The sequence below is a fragment of the Eptesicus fuscus genome, chromosome 6 (assembly GCF_027574615.1).
Source record: "Eptesicus fuscus isolate TK198812 chromosome 6, DD_ASM_mEF_20220401, whole genome shotgun sequence".
Lineage (NCBI taxonomy): Eukaryota > Metazoa > Chordata > Mammalia > Chiroptera > Vespertilionidae > Eptesicus > Eptesicus fuscus.
Genome location: NC_072478.1, coordinates 55031124 through 55047940, shown reverse-complemented (window position 1 = coordinate 55047940; position 16817 = coordinate 55031124). Strand labels below are relative to the sequence as shown.

The 16817-nt window shown below is 40.2% G+C and overlaps 1 protein-coding gene across 2 annotated transcripts in view; it reads right to left on the bottom strand.

Annotated features, from left to right (window-relative positions):
• The window catches only part of TTC29 (tetratricopeptide repeat domain 29), a 157729-nt gene that overhangs the window by 77444 nt on the left and 63468 nt on the right, over window positions 1–16817 (bottom strand). For both annotated transcript variants that reach the window (XM_028151410.2, XM_028151416.2), the window contains one exon: window positions 13315–13400. In XM_028151410.2, coding sequence (XP_028007211.2) covers window positions 13315–13400 — 86 coding nt within the window. The remainder of the gene's footprint in view (window positions 1–13314; window positions 13401–16817) is intronic.

The following is a 16817-nucleotide window of genomic DNA, read 5'->3' as shown; positions in this document are numbered from 1 at the left end:
AAGCTAATATAAGCTCATAGGGAAAATGAATATGTTTAATTAAATTTAGGGGAAATGTATAGTTAAATCATTTGCAGTACAATAATAAGGACCAATAAACCATTATCTCTTTACTGTTCTATTGGAATTTTTATCAACGTGCTATATTAATAAATAGAATCTTCATTTTACAAAGCAGGATGCTAAGAGATTTGTCTCTGATCTGGTAAGACAGTAGTGTTAGCAGGAACAACATAATCCTTGTATTAACCCAGCAAATTATACTTTTACTCTTCTATAATATTCACCAGTATTTATTGAGACAGTAGAGGGTGCCAGATATAGTTCCAAATACTTTCTTCATATTAATCCATTTAATCCTCAAAATTACCCATAAATTAGGTAATAGTGTAATCCTTATGCTGTCAATGAGGAAACCAAGGCACAAGCGAAATTAAGTAAACCGAGGCACACAAGGTCACAGGATTAGAAACCAGGGGCCATGTTCTTAACCACTATATTAACCCATGATAATGTTTAAGTCAGTAACAGAGAATTGAAATCTACAGGAAGGACCCTATTTCCCTTCCTCTACTTAATTTTACCCAAAAAAATATAAACATTCTGCCCTACCAGATCTTTCAACTTAAAATCAAACTAACAGTACTATTTATGCACTTGTTCCCTTGCATTTACTAATTGTTTCTGGCAGATAGTAAATTTGCATTGGGAGCAAGAAGAGATGGGTTACTCAATCTAAGTCTCAGTTTTCATCTGTGAAATGGGAGTGAGAGTAAATAGAAAATACTAATAATATCTGCCTCTTAGGGTTCTTGTGAGTATTAATGGGATGAATCATGTAAATAATAAAGTTGGTACTGTTCTAGACACATAGCACACAAAGACACATTGGTTGTTATTGTTGCTCCTGGTGATGATTCTCTATCAGTTAGGGCTCAGTTGATTTCATTAGACAAATCTAATTCAGGCAAAGGGGTAAACTAGGGACTCAATGCCACTAGGAATTGCTCTCTCCATTTCTCATCTCAGTTTCTGTGTGTAAGCTTTGTTTTCCCACAGTCCTTCATGGCTCTGGAGGCTCCAGGCTAACCTTCTCACCAAAGAGGACTGGCTCTGATTTGAAAAGACAATATTATCAGGTAAGGAGCCTGATTGGCTTAGCTTGTTTAGGGAACCTTTCCTAGAGATTGACTGGGGTGAGATGTAGTGGTGGTGGGATGCCTGTAAAGTCAAGGTTAGAGAGAAGACCGCAGCCAGCAGAAAGGTGACAGTGGGAATGGAACAACATTCTGGGAAGACAAAGACAACAGATGTTCTCCAGTTTGCTATGAAATATATGTCGTTTTTCCTCTCCTGGGGCTTTATCTCATTTAACAGTACCATCATACTTGGGATTATTCGGAAAAAACAAAACCAAAAAAACTTCTGATTCATCTTTGAATCTATCCTGTCTATACTTTTATCTACCCAGCCAGAAATATGTGAAATTGTAAAATGTCTCTCAAATATGTGAGCTACACTGCCATCATCTGAATTCATTCCTCGCCTGAAATACTTCAGAAGAGCCAGATAATTGGTTTTCTCCCTTCCAGTCTCTCTTTTAGATTTGTCCCGCACACAACTGCCAGGCTGTCTTCTAGAACAAGTTCCTGCCCTACATAGGCCCTTGGAGATCTCAACCCACCACCCTGTCTTTCCAGCCTCTCCCCCAACAGCCCGACTCGCCCACTATGCGCACTCCCTGGTGACTGGAATGGACTGTCTGCTCTCCAGGCTGCTTCCCTCCACTGAGGGCACAGCTACACTTATCTTGAGGATCAATTCAAGTGCCATCACCTCAATCTCTAAGTGAGACAAAGCTTTCCTGTTGCTTCCCTGGCTCCTGGTCTTTATCATGAGTATGGCATGAGGATGTGATGTGTCAGATGTCCATTTCCTCATGGACTCTTACAGCGTAGTAGGTAGGAATCTACTAGAGCATAAAGAAATTGCTTAGACCTGTTATTCTACAATGTGTACCCAACTGAAGTTTAAAGCAACAGTCCATCATCAACAGTTGTCACCACGCTGTTCATGTGGACTTTAGTCAGATTTACTCAGGGTCTAAAAACAGCATTTTTCGCTCTATTTTATTGTTTTTGCTTTTTAATTTATATGATTATCTTTTCATTTTATCAGGCCATGTTTAAATGCCCTTTATTACTTGTTAAGCATTTAAAAACTTGAATAGTTTGGATTGAGATGAGCTGCTAAAATGACTAACTGCTATTATTAATTCTACTAGAGGCCCGGTGCATGAAATTTGTGTAAGGGGGGGGGGTGTCCCTCAGCCCAGCCTGCACCCTCTTCAATCTGGGATCCCTCTCACAATCCAGGACTGCTGGCTCCCAACCACTTGCCTGTCTGCCTGCCTGATTGCCCCTAACTGCTTCTGCCTGCCAGCCTGATCACCCCCTAACCACTCCCCTGCCAGCCTGATCGATGCTTAACTGCTCCCCTGCTGGCCCGATTGCTCCTAACTGCCCTCCCCTGCTGGCCTGATTGCCTCTAACTGCCCTCCCCTGCAGGCCTGGTCGCCCCTAACTGTCCTCCCCTGCAGGCCTGGTTGCCCCCAATTGCCCTGCCCTGCTGGCCCAGTTACCCCTAACTGCCCTCCCTTGCCAGCCTGGTCGCCCCTAATTGCTCTCCCCTGCTGGCCTGATTGCCCCAACTGCCTTCCCCTGCCGGCCTGGTCACCCCTAACTGCCCTCCCCTGCAGGCATTGTCCCACCCAACTGCCCTTCCCTACAGGCCTGGCTGCTCCCAACTTCCCTGCCCTGCAGGCCTGGTCCCCCCCAACTGCCCTTCCCTGCAGGACTGGTCACTCCTAACTGCCCTCCTCTGCAGGCCTGATTGCCCCCAACTGCCCTCCCCTGCTTGCCTGGTCTCCCCCAACTGCCCTCCCTTGCTGGCATCTTGTGGCAGCCATCTTGTGTCCACATGGGGGTAGCCATCTTGTGTGTTGGAGTGATGGCCAATTTGCATATTACCTCTTTATTATATAGGATGCTAAAGACTTTTTCTATGAACAGTCTGTATAAAACCTACTTAAAACAATTAAAATCTTTACATTTTAATGGAACAAAAAAGATAACAGTTTACTTTTTCTTATCACAAAATCAATATACAGCAGGTCCCTGAATAATGTTATTTCATTCAACATCATTTCATTATAACATTGATGAGATGCCATAGAAACTTAACTCTACTTCAATTAGCATATGGTAAAACTGATTTTGTTACATGTTGTTTCGTTTAAAGTCACAGAACTTATCAGCAATGTTAACTGAGGACTTACTGTATATAAATTGTAGAAAATTTTTGGAATATTTTAATTCTCCCCAAAATAGAGAATTAAAGTCATCCATTATTACAGCTTCCACAGATAACCACTAAAAACAATTTGGTGTTTCTAGTATTTTCATATGTATGTATGTCTGACATGTATATATATTTATGTATATAAACATATGTAAGTACAGTCATATTGTACACTGTTTTGTACCTTGATTTTTTGCTTAATATTTTGGTAATGCTTTTATTGTTATAAAATATTTACTCATTGTGTCATTTTTATTGGCTGCACTGCACTGCAACATAGGATAGTCAGCAATGTTTAATCATATTGCTATTGTATACTTACTTTGTTTTTGGATTTTTCATCATTATAAACAGTGCTAATAACATTGTATATTAAGGTTATAGCTAACTCTGTATATATTAATAATTGTGCAAATAATATTACGGCTAATTTTGTGTATACTCTAATAATTATTTCCTTCAGATACACTCTGAAATGAGTAAATCCAAAAAAAATAGGCAAAATTATGAGTCTTCTTAAAATAGCATAAAGCTACCATTTATTGAATGCTTACTAAGTGTCAAGCACATTACTATTTTATCTCATTTAATCCTCACAGCAACTCTATCATCCCCATTTTACAGGTATGGAAAGAAAGCTTACAGAAGTGAAGTGATTTGCATAGGTGTAGTCATCTGTCAGAGCCCCTCCCATAAACTCTGCAGCCAATGGCTGCTGTCGGCCCAATGGCTGGGCTCATGGTACACTAGAATTGCTGGAGAATGAGTGTCCCTTGGAAGCACCTCTCAACCGACGAAGGATGGGAATTGGTGGACAAATACCCCAGCTCCCTTGTCCCTTTACTGGGGTAACTGGCTGGTTTCTACACTGGCTCTCAGTGTCCAGCAGGACTGAGTTTCATTTTCTCACAGCAGTAACTCACTGGTGGAACCTCTCCCAGATAAACTACTTGTACTCAAAGCCACACCTCGAAGTCTGCTACTGGAGAAACCCAAACCAAGACATCCCGGTTGTTAGTCTAATAGTCGAAAACTTCACCTCTCATGGCCCATGCTTTTATAGAAACTCAAAGAATGCCTTATAAGCTTTGCAAAAAAAAATCTGAATATTGTTTTTAAGTAAGAACTGTAAAAACACATTAAGACTTCAATGAAAAAGATTTTGTAAGTTATACTGTTATTAATTTACTTTGAAACTCTAACACATGGATTGAGTATTCACACACTTTCAAGCAAGACACTCTTTAATCATTGGTCAATAAAGTTTTATCAGTTGTTCTTAATAAATCTGTCTCTTTCATCCTCTCCCCCGCTCCCCCTCTGTTCCCTTTCCCCTCTCTGATGTGTTGCTGAAGAGTTTCTCTGCAGTGTGGGACTGGCACTCCATGGGCTAATCATCCTGAATCTCACCCATCCCTTCACTCTCTACACCAGCTTCCACTTCTAACTGCACTTCCTGTTGTCTCAAATCCTTGCTAACCTTCCATACCTCTAAATTATGCTTTTATATAAAAGAATATTAATGTTTTCCTTCGAAATGCTCACAAATAAAAGCTGCTACATTTATATAATCAACTCTTGATTATTCAGGAGCTGAACACCATTTTGTGGGTTATTTGGTTTCTTTGTCACCTTCCTTCTCTTTCTCTATCATTGGCTGTCATCATTATCATTTAGGGAAAAAGGAGGGTCAGTAGAGGACATTCATGGAAGAAATGCAGATTTAATATAAAGCAAGTTCAGTTTATTAATTATTGACTAAAATTTTATGTTTATTAAGTAAAAACTGAAATTATTGGGTAAAATAGTGCTCTAAATACACAATTGAATACTAGGAGTATAGCATTGTTATTTTAAAGTCTATTATATGTTATTTTTATTGAACACTGATTATACTGAACTAGAGGCCCGGTGCATGAATTCGTGTACCAGTGGGGTCCCTGGGCCTGGCCTGTGGGATTGGGCCGAAACTGGCTCTCTGACATCTCCCAAGAGGTCCTGAATTGCAAGAGGGTGCAGGCCAGGCTGAGGGATCCCACTGATGCACGATCAGGGCTGGGGAAGGATGGGGAGGTTGGCCAGCACAGGAGGGCTCCAGGGCATGTCTGGCCCGTCTCACTCAGTCCCGATTGGTGGGACCCCAGCAGCAAGCTCACCTACCAGTCAGAGCATCTTCCCCCTGTGGTCATTGCACGTCATAGCAAGCAGTTGAACAGCCTTAGCATAGCATTAGCATATAACGCTTTGATTGGTTGAACGGCCAACTGGATTACTGGACACTTAGCATATTAGGCTTTTATTATATAGGACTAGAGGCCCAGTGCACGAAATTCATGCATGGGGGGTCCCTCAGCCTGGCTTGCACCCTCTCCAATCTGGGACATCCCTCTCGCAATCTGGGACCACTGGCTCCTAACCACTCACCTGCCTGCCTGCCTGATCGCCCCTAACCACTCTGCCTGCCTGCCTGATTGCCCCTAACCCCTCTGCCTGCTTGCCTGCCAGATCACCCCTAACTGCCTCTGCCTGCCTGCCAGATTGCCTCTAACCACCTCTGCCTGCCTGCCTGATCACCCCTAACTGCTCTGCCTGCCTACCTGCCTGATCGCCCCTAACCACCTCTGCCTCAGCCCCCGCCACCATGGTTTTGTCCGGAAGGATGTCCAGAAGGAAGTCCAGTCTATCTGGTCTAATTAGCATATTACCCTTTCATTAGTATAGATAAGCTCTAATATCCATATAGCTGCTAACTGAAGATCAAGTAATTGTCTACACAGCAAATACATTTGATAATATTTTGGATATGTTTTAAAATGTTGAATTACATTTTTCTTTCTGAAGTGATCCCTATTGTGTGGTAGAGGAAAATATAATTTGGCTCAATCTGGAAGGACAAAGTAGGATCCACATACTATTGCTGTTTAACATGTGAGTCCTATAATCATCTCCAGGTTCTTGCAGGTGCAATGCCTCTTCTTTTCTTTCAGCCTCTAGATCAACGTACGCTAACAGCTGAGCTGCTGCCTCTAGGTCTGTCACACAATTAGTCTTCTGATGAACTATGCAGGTCGCTTTATTGCTCTGGAGAACATTTTCATGTGCGAGGCCTTGAACTTTAAGGAGTGTACATACATTATGTTCTATATGTCACTACTATTCCATGTAGTTGATTAGGTACTTAATTTTCAGCGTGTTGAAGTTTATCCTATTTAGGATGAACCAAATAAAAGTAACTATCCTTTTCTTTGTTTTCTCTCAAAATGAGTATTGGGAATTTTTTTGCACTATTTCTAAAAATGTGAATGACTGGAAATAAAATGTCAGCAGCTTTGTAAAGAGCTACTCCAGCAGCACTTTTTATAATGAACAATAATAATAATCATGAAGTTTTGGTTAAAGTGCTATTCTAGGTCTCAAAGGAATCAAAACCAGCTTCCACATGTCAAAACAATCAACACATTTTACTACTAGAATATCAGTGTTTATATTAATTTAGGCCATGGACCCCTTTCTTTCCTGACATAAAACATCTCTTTATTTCCTTTAAAGTCTGTCTATATCTTACAAGTTTTTGCATTATATATTACTATTTTAAAAGGACAGATTTTCATTTTTCTTGAGTTTTTTTTTCTTTTTCTGTAATTTGTTATCATTTAAATGACAAATACTATAATTTATATGTCAGATACCATTAGATATTCATCATTTCAAAAGAGAAATCCCTACACATGCTATTTTTCTAATCTGTAACACTGAAAAGAGAACATAGACGGATGAACAAGAACAGACCCAGAAACAAGGAGGCATGGATCACACTATCGGGCCTCAGAGGGAGGGTAGGGGAGGGTGGAGGTAAAGGGGAGAGATTAACCAAGAACTTGTGTGCAAGCATATGAGCCTAACCAGCGGTTAAGGACAACAGGGGGTGGGGCATGTGGGGGGAGGGGTGTGGGATGGGAATGGGGGCATGAAGACAAATATGTGATACCTTAATCAATAAAGAAATTTAAAAAAAAGGAAAAGAGAAGGATTAGAAAATTAAAGAGAAGAAAAAGGTATAAAGAGAACTAAACTCAATTAATGAGTAAATTTTAAAATATACCACATTCAATTTACTAAAATTCTAGTCTGCCAACAATTTTTGCTCCAGAAATTTATATCTAGTTATTACTGGAAGGTTATCTGTTTTAATATTTTAGAAAAGTCATGTCTTTAAATAAAAAGACAGTAGTAGCAAATTATTAGTAAAACAGTTTACAGTTTAATAATCACCAAATTATTAAAACACATTTTTATGAACTACTTAAAATGTTATTTTCCAAGTAAGTCTACCTGTTCAAAAAGGTATTAAATAATATCAGATATGGAATTCATGCTTATCCTATGCCTTAGATGATTGCTTTATAATTTTGAGTAATGGAATTTTATGCAATTTGGAAATAAATTTTTTAAAATTAGGAAATATGACTATTTTCTTCTCATATGGGTGTGTTTTCTAATCCTATCATCTTGCTTTTGCTTGTCAGATAATGGATATTTTGAACATTTCTCTACTTAGCAAATGTTTGGAATGAAAAGGAAGTAAGTGCTAGTTGTGCACTGTGGGAGGGTGTGTTGAGGGAGTATGATGCTAAAGGAAAGAGGTTGGTGTGGCAACAATTGGGGGAAATGGGTCTGTAACAGCTGCTCCTTTTAGATTCTGGAGGAGACTGCCTGAGGTGGGTCACAGGACACAAGAATGAGGCGGATGAATACTCTGGTGTGAAGTAGAAAATGACTGCTGCGACCCCAAGCTTACACCTGAATCTCTCCAGTGGAGTGGCGAGCCCTCTAACATGCGCGGGAGCTGGGGATGAACTGCACAGCACAGGAGGCAAGCTGGCTGCAGGCAGGGCTGTCTGCATGTTTGGGGTACTGGTAACCAGCAGTCTTTAGAGAGAAGGAGACGACGGTTTCCTCTGTGCCAGCATCTGAGCCCCCCTCAGACACTGAGGCCATTAAATAGGAGCAGAAGGGTCAATTTTAGGTACTGGTTGCTAATTGGCAAGTAAAGACAACTTCTATTGAATGAGAAGTGAATAGCTCTGATCTTTAAATAAATAACTCAAACTCCTTTTTTGACATAAATCTTATTTTTTAACCGAGTTATAAATTTGGGGGGACAGTAGCGATGTAAGGATACAAATGGCCTGCTGAAAAGAGCCACAATTTCTTTACTTGAGAGAGAAGATAAGGCAGGAGAGAGGGAAGGGAGAGGAGTGGTTAATATGTGAGTGGAATACAATGGGGAACTTTAGCGTTTAGGGAGTGGCATGAAGATACATACAGGCTTCAGAATATCCTAGAGAATGACAAATTGAAAAAAAATTTAAATGGAAGTGAGGGTTTAAAAATGTTGCCTTGAGTCAAGAATGTATCTCTCTCTTTTTTTTTTTTTAAAATATATTTTATTGATTTTTCACAGAGAGGAAGGGAGAGGGATAGAGAGCTAGAAACATCGATGAGAGAGAAACATCGACCAGCCGCCCGCAACCAATATACATGCCCTCGACCGGAATCGAACCTGGGACCCTTCAGTCCGCAGACCGACGCTCTATCCACTGAGCCAAACCGGTCCTGGCAAGAATGTATCTCTTTTACTGTTCTTTGAAGAGAAGGAAGTAGAAATTCAAATTGCTTTTCTTTCAGTGTGCTGGATTTTTTTCTTTAAATATGAAATATCAATTTATTCTGTTTGCATAATGCCTTCAGTGGTAGATAAAAGCCTCTGCTTATAAAAGGGCCAAAAGAAAAACTTGTTTTATGAATATTACTGTGGAATCTACCAAGGCATCTGCATGTCAGCTAGATTATCTATATATATAAAAGGCTAAGTGACCAGCCATCCGGCCGACCGACCAACTGGCCAGTAGGTATGATATGCACTGACCAACAGGGGGCAGCTGAGCTACAGCAACTTTGCAGAGTTACCCTCTTGTACTCCGGGACCCCTTGGGGGATGTCAGACTGCCGGTTTCGGCCCCATCCCTGCAGGCCAGGCCGAAGGACCCCACCTGCTGGAGGGACCCCGCTCACTCCACAGACACCCTTCGAGCCCCAGTGCTGCCCCAGGTGCAGCAGGCAGGGGAGGGACCACAGGAGGTTGTCTCACCCAGTCCCACCCCGCCAGCCACCTTCTAGTTAATTTCCTTTCATTGTGCATGAATCTGTGCACCGGGCCTCTAGACATACACTAACACCAATGCTGGAAGATTCTAAGCTATCATAAAGATGCCAACGTACGCAAATAGAGAGCAGCTGTTTTGTATATGGAAACATTAATCAATAGGATGAATTTTGCTTTCATAGTATAATTTTTGGTAGGCTGCATTATTGCTAAATAATAGGAAGCAAATAATTCACTGAACATACTAAAGCTTGAGTAAATTTAAGGTGGTGTTTCCCAAATTTTTAAGTGGAATAAAGGATAAGAGAGGAAGAAAATTCATGTATAAAAACAATGTGCTAAGGGAGGACCTTCTTTTTTCTTAAAATAACTTCATGGTTGTAATATTTGACTGTGAAAGCTGGTCCAACTTTGCACAAGGCCTTAAATGTGCAGGTTTACAGCTGTGAATATGTGAAACACAGTTTATTCTTGTATTATTATTCCCTTATTAATTATTGCATTATTTATTATTATTTACCTACTTTTGCCCACCCCTAAATTTTTCTTTCTGAAACCTTAGAACTTCATAAGATTTACCTTCTAAAATTCAGAATTTACTCTCCATGGAGCATTTATAGGCCTAAATTGATGATGGCCAAAGGGGATGACTATTTCTTTTCTCAGCACCTGACATATGCAAGTAACATTCTCCTCTTTAAATGTCAGGGACTCCATGACCTCATGCACAGGTTTATTAGAGTTACTGTCCTTTCTCTTCACCAAATACCTTTGCCTCATTACTATAGGTACTTCAGCCCTAAAGAAATCCACTATTTGTTTTTAGGTTAGCTCTATTCTGTCACTGAGGAAAGAACTTTTTATCAGCAAGGAATGGATGGCCAGACTGTATTCATATACTTGCCAACATATTCTTATATTACATGTATTAATCATATATCAATAAATTAAATCCTTTAAGTTAAGATACATTAGAAAATTTGATGATCATCTGTTTATGATCATCAGAACCTTCAATTAGAAATAGTTCCTTGTGACAGGTTTCTCTAAGCCAAGTTTCTCTGAAAAATCATGTAAAAGTCTTTAAACAGATGAACAACATTATTGGAAGGGAGACATCAGTGAGAGGTGGAGATTGAATCTAGAGGCAAGATATGGAATATGTGAAAATGTTCTAAATTCTAAAATTAAATTACAAGTGAGAAAATAAAAACAGTGTATGGAATTGATGAACACTAAAGCTAGACTGAAGAAGAGGGAAGGAAGTGCTAGATCTAACCACAAGCTGTCACCCTGGCTCCAGCACCACAAAGCTGGTTTCTGAGCATTCTGGCCCCCTTCACAGCCACACTGAGACAGAAACACCATCAATGGTGTTGGTAATACTGCACAGGGAGGGAATGTAGGATAAAAGAAGATTAAAAATTTTTTTTTTATGTTGAATTTTTACTTTATGATTTGATAACTAGACAAATATCTAATCAATCAATCAAGTAATCAATCCTATTTATGAACTGATCATGTGATTTTTTTTTCCACAGTATATTCACTAAATAAGTAAAGTATGTTGTGGGTTCCTAAGAGACATCTTGTAAACCAGAAGCAATCCTGTCGGAAGGGGAGAGACAGCGATGGAGACATGCTGTAGTTTGCAAATAAATAATAATAGATCATTTATGTAACATGAGGAGCTCCCAGGTCCAGAAACAAAACGGGAAAGGGAAATCAAATGGTAGTCTGAAGCATGCCCTATTATCCCTGAAAGGAAGCAGGGGAAAGTGGCTGAAGTAAGATACTAGAGAGCATGAAAAGACATGGCCTTCAACCTGAGATCCAAGCAAGATGTCAGGTTTTGTGGGAACCTATTTTATATGAGCCCAACCACAGAAACCAGCTGCTCTCTGCCACCAGCCTGAGCTGGAAGACCTCCACGCCCCAAATCCACTACTGCTCAGTGTCCATTCTCCACCCAGCCACACCCCAGCCCAACTTCCCAATCCTTCCTGGCTCCTTCTCGACTTTGCTCTTGGCATCCTGTGTCCAGACCTGACAACAGAACCCATTTTTGGCCTTGCAGCTCTGCCTGTGGGTCTGACCCAAATCTTATGCTTGTTTCCTGCAAGGCCTCAGTTCTGGCTCAGCTGTGTTCCCAAAAGGCAGCAATATTCTGCCATGAGACCTGGGTTCCAAGACAGCTCCCGACTCTTCACAACGGCAAAGGCTGCTCTTGTATGGTGAGTGCAGCAGTGAGCCCGAGGCCTAGAGTGCGGCCTGCCTGGTTTCCCAAAGCCTCTGCCCTGGCTGGGAATTCAATAACAAACATTGACTACCCTAACTAACCCAGGTACTTGCCTAAGGGAGGGGGACACGTTCTTACTGAAAATATGTGCAAGGAGCTCTCCTATTCCAGCCCAAAACCCGGGATAGGAGGCAGAGGAGTTGGCATATTTAAGTCTTTTAGACATGGCCAGTTCCCCTGGCTTATCTTGGGTCAGATCATCTATTACTGATTTTCCTCCCACTTCCATGGACACTCTTGCTTAATCCCCTTTGTACCTCCTTCACCCAGCTTGGCCCTAGAACTTTTTCATCAATCACTGTCCACCTACCCCAGGAAAGCTCCTCCACTCCCCAGCTCTAGTGTGCTTAAAGTTACACATTTATCAGTGTGAAGTTTATACAGCATCTCCAATCCAGATTTCCTTTTGTGTCCAGACCCACATGTACTTCTGTCTATTTGATCTCTCCTTGGATATCTCAAAATGTCCTCAAGTTCAACATTCAAAACTGAACTCTCCATTTCCCCCAAGGCTGGTGCCCTTCAGCATTCTCTGCCTCAGTGAATGAGCCCAGCATCTATCCAGTTCCACAGCCAGGAACCTAGGGTCCATCTGGACACCTCTATCTCCCTCGCCTCCCACATTTAGTCTATTCCCAAGTCTTTCAGAATGACTGCATCTACTCATCACCACCTTCACTTCTACTAATGCCCAGAAACTGAGGCCAGGGTAAAAGTGCTAAAAGCTAATCATTATCAAAGGTTTATTATATACCAGGCAGGTGATCTTAAAACCTTATGTGAATTATTTTTTCCAATCACTCTGTGTATTAGTTTCCTAATAACATTCATTACTAGACTATCCTACACCACTAGTTATCGTACAAAATTATAGAACAGATCCAGTGCATGGCATGATGCCTGCTATATACTGAGAGAAATGCCAATTTGTTCCACTTAGTTATGCACTTGTTGGTTGCTTCTTGTATGTGTCCTGACCGGGTACTGAACCTGCAACCTTGGAGTATCTGGATGATGCGCCAATCAACTGAGCTACCCATCAGGGCCTTTAGTAACTTTTTTTACTACTTATTTTTGCTGCCCTTTAAACCCATTTCCTCTTGACCTTGGTGATATGAGAATATAGACAGTTACATGATTCTATATATTTAATTTTCATGTATTCTAAAGCATTTAATGGTAATTGACTATTTATGACCTTTTATAAACAATAAAAGCAATTTTTTTGTGCTTCCAGAATATTGCTATTGTGTTAGTCTCTCTCTCTCTCTCTCTCTCTCTCTCTCTCTCTCTCTCTCTCTATATATCTATATATATATATATATATATGTGTGTGTGTGTGTGTGTGTGTGTATGTATGTATATATATATATATATACATACTGCTATAAGGACCATATCTGTTGGACTTATAACAACATACAATAAAATAAAATATAATAAAACAAAAATTTAAAGTGGGAACACTTAAACGTTTAGTTCAACTTACTTCTAATGCTGTGTCATGCTCTCCAGCAGCCAAGTGTGCTAAGCCCAAGTAATAGGAAGCTTCCCCTTCCATCTTTTTGTCATTTCCTAAAGTGAAAATGCAGAAAATTATCGTAGCTTTAAAGAAATTGATTCATTACAACAAACAGAATGTTTGCTTTGAAGACAGTAGACAGTTATAACAACAGATACACATTTATCAACAATCCCTGAGATCTAACTGTTTTATGTTTTAAAAAAAAGTCTGTTGCTTCACAATTTACCTGAATCATAGATGTTAAAGTGTATAAGCAATATAATCATGAGGAGTTATCCTTTACATGCAGAGACAGGTATTATCATTTTGAGACTCATGTATAATTCCTATGCTGGTCCATCGTGTAAAGACCTATAGTCATCCATCATAGTTGCTACTACATACATCAAATAATCAGTCAAGAGAACCAATATTACATGATGCACAAACATGCATTCACAAAACTGATATTCAGCTAAGTCTCTAACAGAGCAGAAAATTAACAAATTAAGCAAGTATTTTTTATTAGGTTTAATTTAAAAGCTATTGGTTAAAACTTGGATGAGAGTGACTGAGTCATTTGTCTTTCTTTTTCATCATCTTTTCACGAGGAATTAAACCTTTCTTATTTCTGTGTAATGCGCTTTATTCCAGGAATTATCAAATTCTCCTTTCCAAAAGTAGAATGTGTAAACATGCAACATGTGGCCCAATAAAACATACATCACACCATCTCATAAACATAATTTACTCACATTTAATATACTAAATACAACATATACATATGATATACTTACAAAAAACATTCAAGATGCTTAAACATGAAAAGAATACTATCTTCCTTCTACTTTTGGAAGTCATTGGCTTTCAATGTCACCTAACTAACACCTAGGTAATGCAAATGCTGACAGGTGCACCCTCACTTTTGATCTTTAGAAAGTAAGTATCCTTAGATTTCTGAACTCTGCATTCCAACCATGATGGATGTCAGCAGGAGCCAGCAATTCTCTGTGCTGCTTTCATGCTCAGCACTCCGTGCATTATCCCTTGTGAAGCGTGGCTCATTTGGAAGACTGCAAGAAAACAGGATGGCAAATGCCAGTGGCTGTATTTTTTTTTTCTTCTCTAGCCATTACACCAATTGCAGAGAATTATACCCTTAAGATTTCCATTCAGCAGAGTCGATGGGACCAGTAGATCCAGTCTAGGGAAATTTAACTCTTAAAATTCACCTGGGCACTAACTTTTCCTCAGGAATAGGTTTATGAGTGATGGGGTAGGAGTGAGACTAGGAAAGAGAGAGAGGGGGTAAAAGGAAGAGGCTGAGAAGGGAAGTGGCCCTGGAATGATTAAAAGTTGGTTATATGTGATTTGCTGTGTTAAATGGAGTAACTGCATTAAACCACTGACCACAGCGTGCACTGATGTATTATTATCATTTGCGTCTACTTTTTTTGTAAAGGACATCCCAAGCAAAGAGGAGGAGAGAAAGAAAATCTACCCTGGTTGATAGATTTTGAGGCAGCTAATTTAAACGGCTGGATCACATCAAATATTAGTTTTAAAATGGGATTTAAGCATGAAAATTTTTCCTGCTTACTAGTTCAGAAAAAGTTAAGATAAAGTGAAAGCAGTGAAAGAATGGAGGGAAATGTCAGCACTATTAAAGTTGAGTGACATATATAGCAAAGGGAAAAATACTATTTATATTGTGTAGTTTGAGTGGGTTGAATTAATATTGGCTTTGTTCTCTAAATCAATAATCATTTATCTTAAAGAAAATACTGTTTTTATTTTCAAGATTCTTGATGGGAACCATTCTTTCTTTGTGAACGACCTTACAATTTAGCAAATGGGAACCTAAAGCAAAATACCTTTTCCTAATTGATATTTACACTGAAATTCCACACAACTTTCCAGGTAACTAAAGTCAGCTGCTGCAATTGATCTAAGAGCTAAGTACTTACATCACTGTTTACCCCTTTGGGGAAGGTACTAGATCACCATTCATTCAAAAATAGTTCATGCAGTGAAATACATCTTTCAAAGTGGGGGTGGGGGGAAGGGGGATTTCCTATGGGTATTCCAACTAATATCATTAAAATACAAAATAGAGAGAATAAGCTAAGATGTTTACTTTTACTCCTTAGAAAATTAAAATCACACCCAAAAAAATCAGTCTTGCTTATTCCAAATAAGCCATCTGTTATTCCAATAGGGCAAATATATCCACAAGCCAGTAAACTTCAGGTCAAGAGCATAATTTTTATCTTGTTTCCTTCATGAAAAGGCTACTCTATTAATAAATTACTATCTATAATAATAAAAGCATAATATGCAAATTGACCGAATGGCTGAACAGCAGAACCACTGACAGACTACCATGCTATGACACCCACTGGTGCCAGGCCAGCCAAGGAAAGTGCAATGTGATTGGTTGGGTTGGTTGGGGGCCCAGCCATTGCCCCATGACCACCCCGCAGAGGGCGGCCCAGGCCACCAGACAGCGGGGCGATCAATCGGGGGACTCCATGATCATCCCAAAGAGGGAGGCCCAGGCTACCTGGCCAGGGGGTTGTGGTGGGTGGTCGGGGCCTCCCTCGGTGGGGTGATCAATCTCGGGGCTCCAGGACTGTGAGAGGGCACAGGCTGGGCTGAGGGGACCCCCCCACACACACACCCAGTACAGGAATTTTGTGCACCGGGCCTCTAGTACGGTAATAAAATACCCTTGCATTTAAGAAAGTGAAAGCTTGTGAGTATATGCGCCACAGCTTTTAAATACTATATATGTATGCAAATGATACAGAATATCAAGGATCCCCTTTCACAAAAGCGTTTCTACTGCTGTAATGTGCATGTGAATCACCTGGGGAACTTGCTAACCTGCAGATTCTGATGCAGGAGGTCCCAGGTGGGGCCCCAAGTTGCTGCTTTTCTTACACACTTCCTGGTGATGCTGATGCTGCCAGCCCAAAGGCCACACCGTGACAGGCAAGAGTCTACAATATAATTAAGTTCTACTTTCCTGTTACTCCTCATATTTATCAAATCTTCCCTATTACGTGACAATGGGGAATTTACAAACAATGAAAGGTCTATCAGATTATAAGAATAATAAGACCTTACACACACACACACACACACACACACACACACACGCACGCACACAAATGCACATACACACACGAGCACACACACTTAACTTTTGCAAATGACCTTACTTTCTCATTATGGGTTCATTGTTTTTATAACACTCCTCCCAGAAGGTTGTAATTTTGGAGATAAAGCTTTCAAGCAACTAATGGATTTCTTGTTGTCAGCACTAAGGCTCCGCTGTTTTACAGTGAAATCTGAAAGGATATTGATGGCATTTGTCTTTGCATTTCATAGGAAATAATCACCCAAACACTTGACGAAGTTTATGTCTCTCTTGGGAGAAGCAGCGTCTGCCCATTAAAGGAAGCCGTGTGAGTGTTCTTTCCCAC